General features: G+C 40.0%; 1 protein-coding gene across 17 annotated transcripts in view; it reads right to left on the bottom strand.

The window, feature by feature from the left end:
- KIAA1217 (KIAA1217 ortholog) overlaps positions 1-12,688 on the bottom strand; it is a 366,730-nt gene that overhangs the window by 162,281 nt on the left and 191,761 nt on the right. For 16 of the 17 annotated variants that reach the window (XM_048294948.1, XM_048294904.1, XM_048294930.1 and 13 more), the window contains one exon: positions 11,569-11,855. In XM_048294948.1, coding sequence (XP_048150905.1) covers positions 11,569-11,855 — 287 coding nt within the window. Of the gene's footprint in view, positions 1-7,151; positions 7,363-11,568; positions 11,856-12,688 lie in introns of those variants that run through there. The other variant, XM_048294995.1, reaches the window with a different exon arrangement.

Here is a 12,688-nt window from a genome sequence, read left to right on the forward strand (position 1 = left end):
TCCTTTTTCTTCTCGGTTGTGCCACAGGAGCACAAGGGGTTGCCTTCTCCCCAAAAGCCATCCCCTAAGGAGCACACTGTCACCAGCATGGAAGGGCAGAAGCAGGAGCAGCACAGGTCCTTCTTCCTCCTGGTGCAGCTTTTCCATAGGTGTGCACATGCAGCAGAGCCTCATCTGATGTGCAACTTCATTACACATCCGGGTGTGTGAATGAGTCAGATATAAAAAATACTGGTTTCTCATGGTTGCATGCTCGCACACGGGTGGGGATTGAGCAAATACATTTGCACATGGGCTGGAAACTACCCTTTTGTGTCAAGATTAATAGCCAAGACCAAGGAAGTCACAAGTTAGTAATGAAGGAAGAGGGCAAAACATGCACAGTAAGAAGACGTAAAAAAGCAAAGTAATACAAATAGTTAATGCTGTGGTGAAATATCTTGAACTAAGCTACAGTAACAACCAAGTATCATATGTGACCTCTACAGTGGTCCTGCATTACTGAAAGCTATTCTGTGGCCTCAGGAAGAAACCTGACTCCACTTGCTGTAGGGTTCCAGGCTCAGAATGGGATTAACCCAGTTGCTCAGGCCGAGATTAGGACGCTGTGGCCGGGAGCCCGAGCAGCAGCGCCCGGCAGCTGCCGGGTGCGAGGGAGCGGCGGCAGCAGCAGGTGCCTGCGCGGGAAGTCGCCGGCTGCAACGTCCGCTGTGGAAAACACTTGGTAAAAATAAATTAGAAGGGAAGTACACATGAGCCAGAAATTAAATGCTTGCATCTTGCATCTGATATCAGAGGAAGAGCATGTCGGTCAGACAATCCGCTGGGGGTTTGAGCCAACTGTACCCTGGTCAGCAGGAATTTTTTGACATCAATACCAGCACCACGAGGGCCAAGAAAAACATTTTTGTCATCTGCGCCTCCTTGCTCCACCCCATCCCACCCTTCTGCAATGTTCTGAAGGGAGAGGTTCTCCAATGACTTCCAAAAAGGTTTGATGCTGTTTCTATCACATGCTTTCATTTAAATTCCCCAGTGACAGACACCACACTAAATGTCTCTGGCAAAACAGGGAGTCTCTGGTCTGTGTAGTGCAGAAACCCTCCACTCACCCACAAAGGAGCATGGAAGAGGCCGGCAGAAGGCACCATCCTGCCTGTATTCCCAGTGCTGGACTTAGTATTAGCCAGAAAGATGGCATCTTGGATTAGTAGCTGAAAAAAAATCAGAACAATAGAGATCCTCTAAAAAAAACCCAAAAAACTGCAGTAGTTACTGACAGGTCACGGTACTTGCATTACTGTGGTGATCCCACTCTAAGAACAGAAGAATACAGAGGCTCTCCCACATCACTGGGTAGTAGACATTGACATAATGTTGTCTGTTTAATGCAAAGCTATTAAACAATTTTAGTATGAAATAACATTTTTTAAAAAGTAAAGAACATGTGATATCCATAATGAAAGAGTGAAATTGGCACACAATATCTGTGAGGTTTTGGAGTGAGTTTTTCTTTAAAGACTTTTAGGGAAATATATAATAGAAATACAAGTAGATCAAGAATTTACTCAAATTACTATTTCTCTGTAAAAAAAAAAAAAAAGAAAAAATAAACAGTTTGTTTAGATCCACAAGAAATTTTATAAGTGTTCTAATTTTTTGGGTACACATTTTAAATTGAAGCATTTATGTTATATGTGTAGTTTTTAATTATTTTTTTACATTATTCTAAAAAATAATTCTTCCTTCCAAACAATATTTACTCTCATTTAAATCAACCAACCAATGTCATGCAATGGTTTATTTGTTCAGCCAATGAGAAATAAGTGACATTTCTTTTTACTTATTCTAATCAAAGTCAAGTATTTGTTCCTTCTGTGGGTAGTCTGTTACTAATTACAACACTCTGATGTATAGTATTTTGTGTTACTAAAAATAGGGCTACAAATTAATAAATACAGCTAAAATTATGCTTTCAAAGCACAGTGGAAGAAAGCCCAAAGCTCATACATAAACACTGACAGCAGGTCTGTTTCCAGACTTTAGACACCCACATACCCACAACATAGGTGCAAATTGGAAAAGTCTCTGCTTGTTCATCTGGCAGGAAGTGTATCTGAAATGGATATATCGTGTAGGATTTAAAATCAGAATCAACTTCTTTCAAATAAAAAAAAAAACCCCTTTTAACTCTGTTTTCCACTCTTCACATTTTCCTTTTGCTGCCTTCCTCCTTTCTTGAAAGATAGATATCTCCTTCCAGACTGAAGAAATACTTAGCTTCAACTGAAATTTAAGTACAACTAGTTTTTCTCTTTTGAATGAAATAATTGCAAGAGCATGAAGATAGTTTATTAAAGGTATGTGTAAGAAATGTAAACCCCTTAGAATATGAAATATTCTTAAAACTTAATTGAGCTCTGGAATTTTCAGTCATGAGACATTAACATAAGAATTCAGCAATACAAAACAGAACTGGACACTCATGTAGTTATCAGGAAGATCCAGTCTAACAACTAGCAAGAAGATAATTTTGGAAGATAAATCTCAAGATGTGGGACAAAATAATCTGTAACTGCTAAAGATCAGAACATACATGATGGCTGATTATCCCACATCTACCACGTGACAGGTGTTAAGAAACTGCCCTCAAGAGGCAGAACTCACGGTGAAAAACATATTATTGGTCTTTTGGATTTCATAATCCAAAGATAACCAAAGATAACCTAAGAGAATAGCTTCTCTCTTTCTTTCCTTCATAACTAATTTTGAATTTTAGACTTTTTTTTTAAAGTGAATTGCACTCATGGCATGTATTGATCAGCCAATGAAAATCTTTCCTAAACTTCAACAAACAACACTGATCAGTGCTTACTAAGGCAGCAATCTCCTAGTGACTGACTGGAATCGCTACAATCCACTGCACAAGAGACCACACAAAATGCAGTAGCACAAAAGGTCCTAATTAGGACAGAAAATCCACAAGACCAAAAGAGGACCCTTCAAAAGATTCTTGACCAACCAAAAGTCCCTGCATTAACTTGCTATGTCAAAATGCAAGACTTAATACCACAGATTCTGAATTTACTGAACTGGCACAATGACCATGACTGGGTGAATGTTAAAAAGACACATTTCAGGGACAGCTGTCAGAGTCACAGGTGTTGGCCACAGTTTTAACAATAGCACTGTTTTTCCTGGTGTACTCAACTCATTTGAAGAGAAAGGAAATTGGAATATATGTTCATAAGCAATTTGCTTGTCTTATTTACTCCTGTTCTCCTATTTGAGCCCAGAAAAGACATTTAAATCCCAGTGATTATGGTTAAACCAAACCAGTTAATCAGGTGGCTTCAGTGCAATCTGCCTTTGTTAGAAGATCAACTGAAAAATGCTGTAAAGCAGCAGCAATAGTCCAGAGGTGCATTTACTTTGCTGATGACAGACACAAATACGTGCTCCCATCCCAAGTGACTGTGCAAAGAGCACAAAAGTGCTGCCAGTGAGAAGGTAACACGACTATTCAGCAGCAACAAGAACAACCCAAGTATATTCACAACCATTTGCAGGGAAATGGTTTTTGGACACAGCAAATATTCACCAGTACTGAGGCTAATCACAGGTTACAAAAGGGAGCATTGACCCATGGCCAGGGAAGTCATGCTGTCACCTCAGCACTACCACCAGCACAACCTGCTGCCCTCACCCAACACCTCTGTCTGTGATCATCTGCCAGGCAGTGCTCCTCACACCTTCTGCAGGAGACCTCCAGAGCTACGGCCAAGTGAGAACGCCTCCTCAAAACCAGCATGGCCAAAAGCGTTTGTAGACCAGGGCTTTATTATCACTTCTGTCAAACTTACTGTGCTCCCATAAGTTGATAAGGGGCTTGAAATTAATTTGGGGATTTAGGGGCCACTGACAAGCCCCATGTAGAATGGTGTCCTGAGGATGCCTCCCATGCTGTTCACCCCTGAGCCAGGCAGGAAGCAACTGGAGGTGCTTTGGTTTAAAAGCAGAGTTGGAAGGAAAAGCACTGGCAATAGCACCCTTTGTGCCGATGCTCCTCCCCATCACTGCTGAAGGAGCCAGTGCTGCATTGAACCCATCCCCCAAGCAGGGCCCTGCTGGCTGTTTTGGTGCAGCTTTTGGCAGTTGTCGACAGAGGCAACCCAGAAATAAAGAGGGCTAAACCAAGTATGTGCAAAAACACACCTATAAATGCCTCAGGACATTTTGGGCCAGAAAAGCTTAAGTTTCTGAAACCTAAGTAATCTCAGGTGTCTACAATAACTGGGAGAGGTTTCCATGGGCAACACTCTTGAAGGCAGCTGCCTGAAATACGCTTTAAGGGATACCAAAGTCCTAGATTCTTTACTGGATTTAACAATAGGTACTGGAACAAGATTAGTGCAGGCATTAATTCAGTCAGCTGAATACAAAGCATTCTAAAAATACTTTTGCTTGTCATAAAATTAGATTAGAAAAATATATGTACAAAATTCACATGAACAAAGGTGAGTACAAACAACTACCTGGGACTTCTGAGTTACAAACAATACATACTATTTAAAATGCAGAGGCGTTGCCACAGAAAAAAAGTTACTAATCCTGTTGGGGCAAAGTAACTGCACTGGTGTGTGGTTTGCATGGGGGAGGGAAGGAAAAAGAAAAGGAATTGCTTTATTAGCCTTTTTGCAGCTTTGTTTTGTTTGCTTTTTCAAAAAAACCCAGCTTTTCAAATTAGTTTTAACCAATAGATATAAATGGAGAAACTTACATTTATCAAAGCAAGTATTAACGATCTAGTTAAACTTCATTTACTCCCAGAGATACCTTAGGGCTAGTAGTTTAATATGTACCTTAATAGGTTGCCTTACTTTTATAAACTAGAGGGTAAAATTGAAAGACTTTCCACTGAGACATTCTATTAGGAATATTCTTCTTCCTCAGCATTTTCACTTTGAGTAAATACAAAGTAAATCCACTTTACTTTGCTAATGAACCAGCTCTTTGTTCATTTATCTATCAAGCTATTTATAAATATCTTGCAATCACAGCATTATCTAGGGGCTAAAGAGCATGTTTCAGCTCAAAACAAATGGACATGTCATCTCATGTCCTTCCATAAACAAAAGCTAAGGGCTTGGAATCCAGCAGACATTTAACCGTGTAATCATGTTGCGTATGTTCATTTTCATAGCTTTTCTTAGGTTCTTGTAACAGCATAAAACATGAGCAGTTGCCCTTAACTTAGAGCAGCCTTGGAAAGCAATAAATTGTTGCACCAGATGTATGTGAGACAGGGGACACGTGTGGACACTGGGGAGAGCCTCCCTTCCTCAGTGTGCAGTGTGCTCTGCTGGGTTACACAGACTGCCCCAGGACGAGGGGGAACCGCTGTCCCATTCGGGCAGGGAGATAGTGCCCATTGATGGAGAGGAGGCAGGAACTCAGAGAAATCTCCTCAGACAACTTCTGAAACTTTACTTTTCTCCTGAAGAAATACCTACAGCCTATGCCGACACAACAGCAAGTTCTGGCTGTATGATGCTGACTTCTCAGATACAAATAGGCATTTTTTGGTGACACGGTAAATACAGCAGTTTGTGAACCAAGTAGTAATTCAATGAAATGGATGTTCCCAACTAGAAAAATCTGCAGCAATATATATCCAGATTAGAATCACATTCTTTGCATTTTAAACCTAAATGTAATTTTTTAAACTCTGTTTTTTAACTTGCACAGACCAAAAGATTGTTCGTGCAGTACTAACACTAAATCAATTTCTCCCTACCTGATGCCATGGCATCAACCAGCAACAGCGTAATGAATGCAAAATATATTAGTTCATTTGACACACTGTTATTTGTTCATACACAAGTACTAAATAACTAACACTCAGACTTTGGGAGAAGGGTTAAATTGAAATATTTTCTAAAAACTTTCCATGAATAATTCAGTTTCAAGATATAACTGGGTGTAAAAGCCAAAGAATTGTGACGAAAAAAAAATTCAGTTGGTGATTTCTTCACTTTTAGTACTTTCAATGCTTTTACTTTAAAAGTCACTACACATTCAAAAAAAAGTTTATTTAACCTTGCCTGATCAAGCAATGCAGAACATCAGAAAACCTTTATTTTTTCACCTGGAATTAGACAAAGTGATTACCACATTCTGCAGCCCCCTCATTCCCTAAATCCTGCTGAGGATCTACAGTGAACTGAAGTTCCTCTCAAGTTTCTATCTCTCAGCTGTCTTAGGCAGAACATTAAGATTTTTCTCTTTTCACATTTTTAAGCTCGGGCACTGTCCCCACCCTTTCCCACCCAGACCTACCCCTTCCCATTCCACACTGAGCGATTTGAACCAAGTGAACTCTGTAGCCCTAACCCAGCTTCCCGATATCATATCCTGCCGTGCCAGCGGGGGGCCATCCCTTACCTACTGGTGTTTACTGATCTGTCCTGACTGATGTGAGCACAAAAGTGGTTGCAACTAAGAACACAAGGCGTGTACTGTCTCTCCAGAGGGACTGAAACTATCCCCTTTTGTTTATACCTCAAATCCCAAAGTCCCAATAGCCTTTCTGTTGCTAGACTTTCACCTCCAAATGTGTTTACCCTCCACTAATGTACTTTTACCCAAGAAAAAAACCAATTAAGAAGTGTTCAAACGTTACCTATGATACCAAAACACACAATCAAAGTCAGCTTAACCAACTGATACTGTTATTCAAGTAAAAACCAAAAAGCTTTAATATTTTAACAGATACCAAATCCTGGAATAAACGCTGTTGTAATTTTAGGGTTCTATTTTAACAGTTAAAGGAGAGACATCTGGCAATAATCTACAAATAAATACAGTGTCTCCATTCTTAGTTTCTCCTCCAAAACACTACCTAGGAAATTTTTGCAGCATGATTCATATAATCAACATGATAAGTTACAATGCCTTTCAAATAATTCTGAATTCTTAGTTCATTCAATAAAGAACTCATTTTTGAAAGAGAAAAGGGAACATGCCCTGCCAGAAAACTTGCTTTATTGACTCAGCCCTGCTGCCAGCAGGATCAACGTGGTGAAGCAAACTCCACGATTTCAAAAGCATTTTTTTACAGCAAGGGCAGAAACAGAAAGAGGCTTATTTACCGAAATGTGAGATTCCACAGGTGAGGCCAGAGATGGTCTGAAATCCTCTTCTTTTAGTTCCAAAAGTTTTAATTTATGATGAAGTCTGTAATAATCCTTTCAGGCTGCCAGGTACAATGCACGCCATATCTCAGCCGTGTTTTCTTTTGCTCTCCTGCAGAGTAACTTTGTTATTTGCATAAAGCTTAGTCCTAGCCTATGGGACTTTTTGAACATCTACATGTTAGATTAGCTGTCTTGACATGCTCTATCAAGCATGACATCATGGATCTCCATGGTAACCTTAGCCACACCTGCCCAGATGCCAGAGTTACCTGTCATGTTCAGACCTAAATGAACGTAACAAAAACTCCTCAACCACCATTTTCTAGGCAATCGGCCCTCCAAAGGCACCGGAAAGATTTGGGGTTTGTTTTTAATTGATTGAAATCTAATTTCATTTGCCAAGAAAATTTCTTCTTCACGGAGCACTGCCTGAAGCACTAGAGCTGCTCCTGACTCTTCCACACCTCCCAGCCTATTTCCTAGTCAAACAACAACTGAAGAAAGCTGTGGCAAACTTCTTCCAGCTCACTTTCTTACCCCAGGCTCAAAAACTCCTGCTCTGACAAACTTCCACACAGTCATTTTTGTTCTCTGCCCCTCAGAAAGGTTTTTTTAGAGGTGACTTGTAAAACAGGTTCACAGCAGGGATTACCCCCTCCCATTGCCAGGTTAGCATTTTAACCTCTTAATTGCTAACTGCTTTTCATCCTTGCAGCTACAGACCCAGCTTTTACACTTGTTCCTGCTCTTTCCTTCTCTGCTGACCAGAGTCGACCTCACCTAAGTGGGTGACCGTGTCCTACCATGAGCTCCACAGCAGATGATTCACAGTCTGAAACTGAAAACATCCCAGACTGTTTCCTTCTTGCTTTCTCTTTTTTTTTTTTTTCTAACTTTCCTGGGGATTACATTAGCACCTTCCTTTCATTACCACAGATGAGACAGCCTTAGCAGAGGTAAGACATTTAAAGCTCCTGCAGAAACTTGCATTACCTAAAAAAAAATTTTGTTCCTCACTTTTACAGGCTTCCAGGTGGAGGGAGCTCTGATGCCCAGCTGTGGACTTACCTTAGAAGGGGAAAAACCTGCAAATGTGAGGATGAGCTGCCAGGCTGTGGGTCGCAGAGCTGTGGCCATTGGGTGCTGCATTCCCCTGTGCTGAGGTGCACAAGGCACTGCACGTCTGCATCCCCAGGCTGCTGCAAAGTCACGCTCCAGTTTACCACAGACCAGCTTAGCTGCGGGCTGTTTGCCTTGCTGCAGTATCCCAAGCCCCTTTGTGCAAATAAAGATGGCCCCTGCCTCTGTGAGCTTTCCTTTCCAGAACAGGATATCACAAACAAGGCAACAAACCTTCGGAGGAGAAATTATCTGTGTGCACAGCTGGGAGGTTTCAGGTCACCACGTTAGCTCACCATCAGTAATCCCTGCAGGCATTTTACCTGGCCATGATTGTACTTCTGATTGAGGCAGATTATCAAGAGTAGAAATGGGTCCTCAGGAGGCACATCCAGAGAGGGATTTATCTGAATAAATGAAGCCTGGAGGAAACTATTAGTGCATAGTGGAAGATGCAGACAATATTCAGAGCTGCCCTTGCTGGTAGAAGTGATACAGTAGGATGTGACAGCATCAAATAATTTTTCCCTGATGTTTATTTTCTGCAAACAAGGAGTCAGTCTGCCATACTCAGACACTGATGGCTAAAATGGACAAGAGAAGAAAGTCCACATAGGAAAAAACCAGACAATTACCAATCTTGATTTTCTGTTGGTTGTGGACCTTACGGAGTTTAGAGCAATCTGGAAGAGAAATTATGAGATATACCAAGGGCTACCTCCTGACCATAAAAACTGGGGTGTTTCATGTTTCAGCTGCACCATTTGACAGAGAGATTACAAAATGGTGTTGCATTAGCTACTATCCTTGATAGGTATCCTACAGTGGGGAAATTCCCACCATGGACAATGTTGCCACTTTCCAGATATTGGAGCAGCTGCAGAAGTAAGAAGGGAGAAAAGGAACCTGGAAAGGAACTTGGAAAATAAATTGCAACATTTTAATTTAGAATGTGACATTTTAAATCGTGTTTTCCCATACATCTTTGTATATGTTACACATGCATACCTACTATATGTGCATGTAGTTTGTCTTCCATACCACTGCTACACACTTCCATATATATGGGTAGAAAAAAGAAGCATGGATGCTAAACACACATATACACCCTCAAAGGCAAAAGTATACTATATTCTTATTCATGGAGTGGCTAAGAAAGCAGGCAGTATGCATACTCATACAAGCATACACACACACAGAGCTCTGTGTGTATATATATATACACACACACACATACCTATGTGTATCTATATACAGTTACATATAAACACATGCAAACACACACACACAAGAAATACTGGTATGTGGGTGTGCACACAGAGACACAGTTGGTAAGAAAATCCCCCTCTGAATTGTAATGCTATGATCATCATAGTCTTACTGCATCTGATGAGCCAGACAGTTGATACATCACATGCCAACTAAGCAACTTTCTTATAATCAACCTGTATTATTTATTTCTGTATGTTTTAATGTGGTTTTGGTTCAGACTATACTTCTTTAAGTAATGCTGAATGGATGGAGTCTTCAGTATTTCCCACTTCCAAGAAATACATTTTGATGCTTTAATAGTAGTTTTAAAGTTATTTTGTTATAAAGTTGTTAAAAAACTCATTACATACAACACATATAATACATATGTCTAATCACTAAAAAATAGAAGCAGGAGAATGAATTTTACCCTCAATAAATTAGCAAGGAAGACACATTTTAAACAAATATCAAGAGCAGTTACTGCATTCCTTCTGTAATTTATTGCCTTCAGAAAAGTCTCAAATTACAAAATGTGTAGGGCGTAATGCTGTAGGCTGTTCAAACGAGGTTTGCAGTGTCTGCAACACTGGAACTAAATATTTACATGACTCCAAAAGATCTAATCTCTGGATTTCACCCCCCTCCCACCCCTTTTATTTAATTTGTATGCTATCTTTATCCACCACCCAGCACATTCCACACAGTCACTAAAGTCCATGGAAGAGATAAGTGGGGAGGAAAAAAGTCAAGACTCTAAAAAGAAAGGAGTAAAGCTGTTTAAAAATAAGGAATAGATCATCCTCATTAGAGCTGAAGTCTTGCAGCAATTTTAGCTGAATACAGATGGATTCTAACAGTGATAGCACCTGGGATCTCTAGAGACTCTGTAAAAGAGAAGTTCTAGGGCTGAGTTAACAAATTACAATCTTTCCAAACCTGTAGCAGTCTGATCTTCAAAGCCTTTCAAGTTTGCAAAGCTTCAAAGAAGCCTGGAATTCACTAAGAGCTTCCACAACAGTGTGCAATATTTTTCCAACTTATTTTTATTGCTTATTTACAATTAATTTGCTATTAGTGCTGAAACACCTATAAACCACTAAGGGAAAAAAACTTTTACAAAAAGGTTTGCTGTTAAACCGAGAATAATGAGCACAAGATTTTGTAGACCAAACTCCAAATTCTGATGCTTGTTTGGAAAAAAAATTAATTATTGAATAGACAGTAGATTGCCTGAAGAGATTAAACTCTATCATTGCACCCAAAACCAGAGTCCAGAGTTAGGAACAGATCCTTGCATGGCATTCCCTGAATTCAGAAAGTTGGTGTGTCACAGCCTCCACCTGCTCTGAGAAATACATCAGCATGTCACCTCTCCTCTGACCCTACAACTACTGCTCGCTGCTGGAAAGCAACTGCAGGCAGAGAGGCACACCACCCTCAGGTACGCTGCTGACAGACGAATGTGGGTGTCAAAGCTGCTTGGAGGAGGCAGATAGTTATGGGTAAGTCTGTTCTGTTTGCATTACAAAACTCAAAAATAGAAAAGAAAGCAAATGAAAGTGTAACAGAGCCAGCTAAAGCATACAGACACACTCTGCAGGTATTTTCTTTTCTCCCAGGCAGTGGTGCCAATACTGAAAGTGTAACAGAAATTAACAGCTGTTCCATGTTTTCCCTTCAGCTGTGAAAAGTAGATTGAGACTCATATACGAAGATCAAGAGTCTCACCTTCACTCCTTTCTCTGTGTATGCACTAAAAAAAATGAAAAGCTCTTCAGAAATGTCAATTTCAACAAACAATTCCAAGGTAATATTGAATAGATTAATTTTAATGATTGTTTCTTTGAATTTTAAGGCAACATCTGAATCGCAGGCCACATCCAAAAAATTTGTTTCATACTTTGTTAATTCCCCCCTTTTGTAATGATGTAACACTCAATTTTGTAGGAGTTATAAGGACTGTTAAACAAAAAACATGATACAAATTTGACTTCCTTACCTGATCTCTCAGTCTCTCCTGGTGTCCCATTATTGCTGTGGCATGGTGGGGATATTTCTGTTTCAGATGCTCAAGAAAAGCCTCTCTCTTCCTGTCCATTTCTGAGGTTTGCATTCCCAGTATTTCTTTGGAACTGCGAGGGCCACCTACTGTATGTCTTCGAGGGATGTTGCGGGTGGACTTTGAGTGAGAAGAAGCGTGACTGCTTGGGGTCGAAAGGAGCTCTTTAGATCGGAGACATTCTGCATCGTCTAGTGATGTTACATGCAAACTGGGTTTTGCCTGGTCTGAAAAGAAACAAAAACCAAAACCAAACATAGTTCATATTATAAAAACTTAATAGCAACATTCGCATTAGCAGCAAAATGGAAAAATAGATTGATGTAAAAGCTAGGTACTTTAAAAAGTCTGGCAGTGTGCAGCGGCATGTTCTGCATCATTAGGCATATATACATCATAGTAAGTGCCCCGGAAATAATCCCTTATATAAGCTCTGCACATACTTATATACTTTTATCACACAACTGCAGTATTGCCTCACAGAAAAGCGAGCATCATTGAAGTAGATGTTCCTTTTGTATCAACTTTACCTATGTGACTTGAAAAGAAGATCTGACAGGGCTCTTATGCCCTGACCTTTAAGATCTACAGGATGCTTTCTACAAGAAGAAACAGATTTCTTCAATAGGGTCCAATACACTTAATGGCCCCATAACTAGTATCCTTAAGGATACGAACTGATAAAATCCTTTTGACAGAGCAGATTTGTAATCCTTAATCTTTTTTTTTCCAGTGGGTTTTCAACAGGTTCTGAAACACCTAGGAAATAATAACAGGGTTTGGGAGTCTCTTTTTTCCTGATTTGTGACTGTGGTCTGGTTTTAAATTTCACAGATCTCCCTTGCATTTTATATGTCTCAGGACAGCGGGCTGGAAAATTCTACATCATTTTTTCATAAACCATTTCTTAAGAAATAGTATAAAAGCAAGTTTTGTGTGATATAAAAAAGGAAAAGAAAAAACCCCTCAGATAAATGTTACTACTTTAAAATCTACTTTAAGACCAAAGACCACGACGACATTTGTAAAGAGATAGGCAGACACTGTGGGTAAGTGCTGG

The sequence above is a fragment of the Corvus hawaiiensis genome, chromosome 1 (genome assembly GCF_020740725.1).
Source record: "Corvus hawaiiensis isolate bCorHaw1 chromosome 1, bCorHaw1.pri.cur, whole genome shotgun sequence".
Classification (NCBI taxonomy): domain Eukaryota; kingdom Metazoa; phylum Chordata; class Aves; order Passeriformes; family Corvidae; genus Corvus; species Corvus hawaiiensis.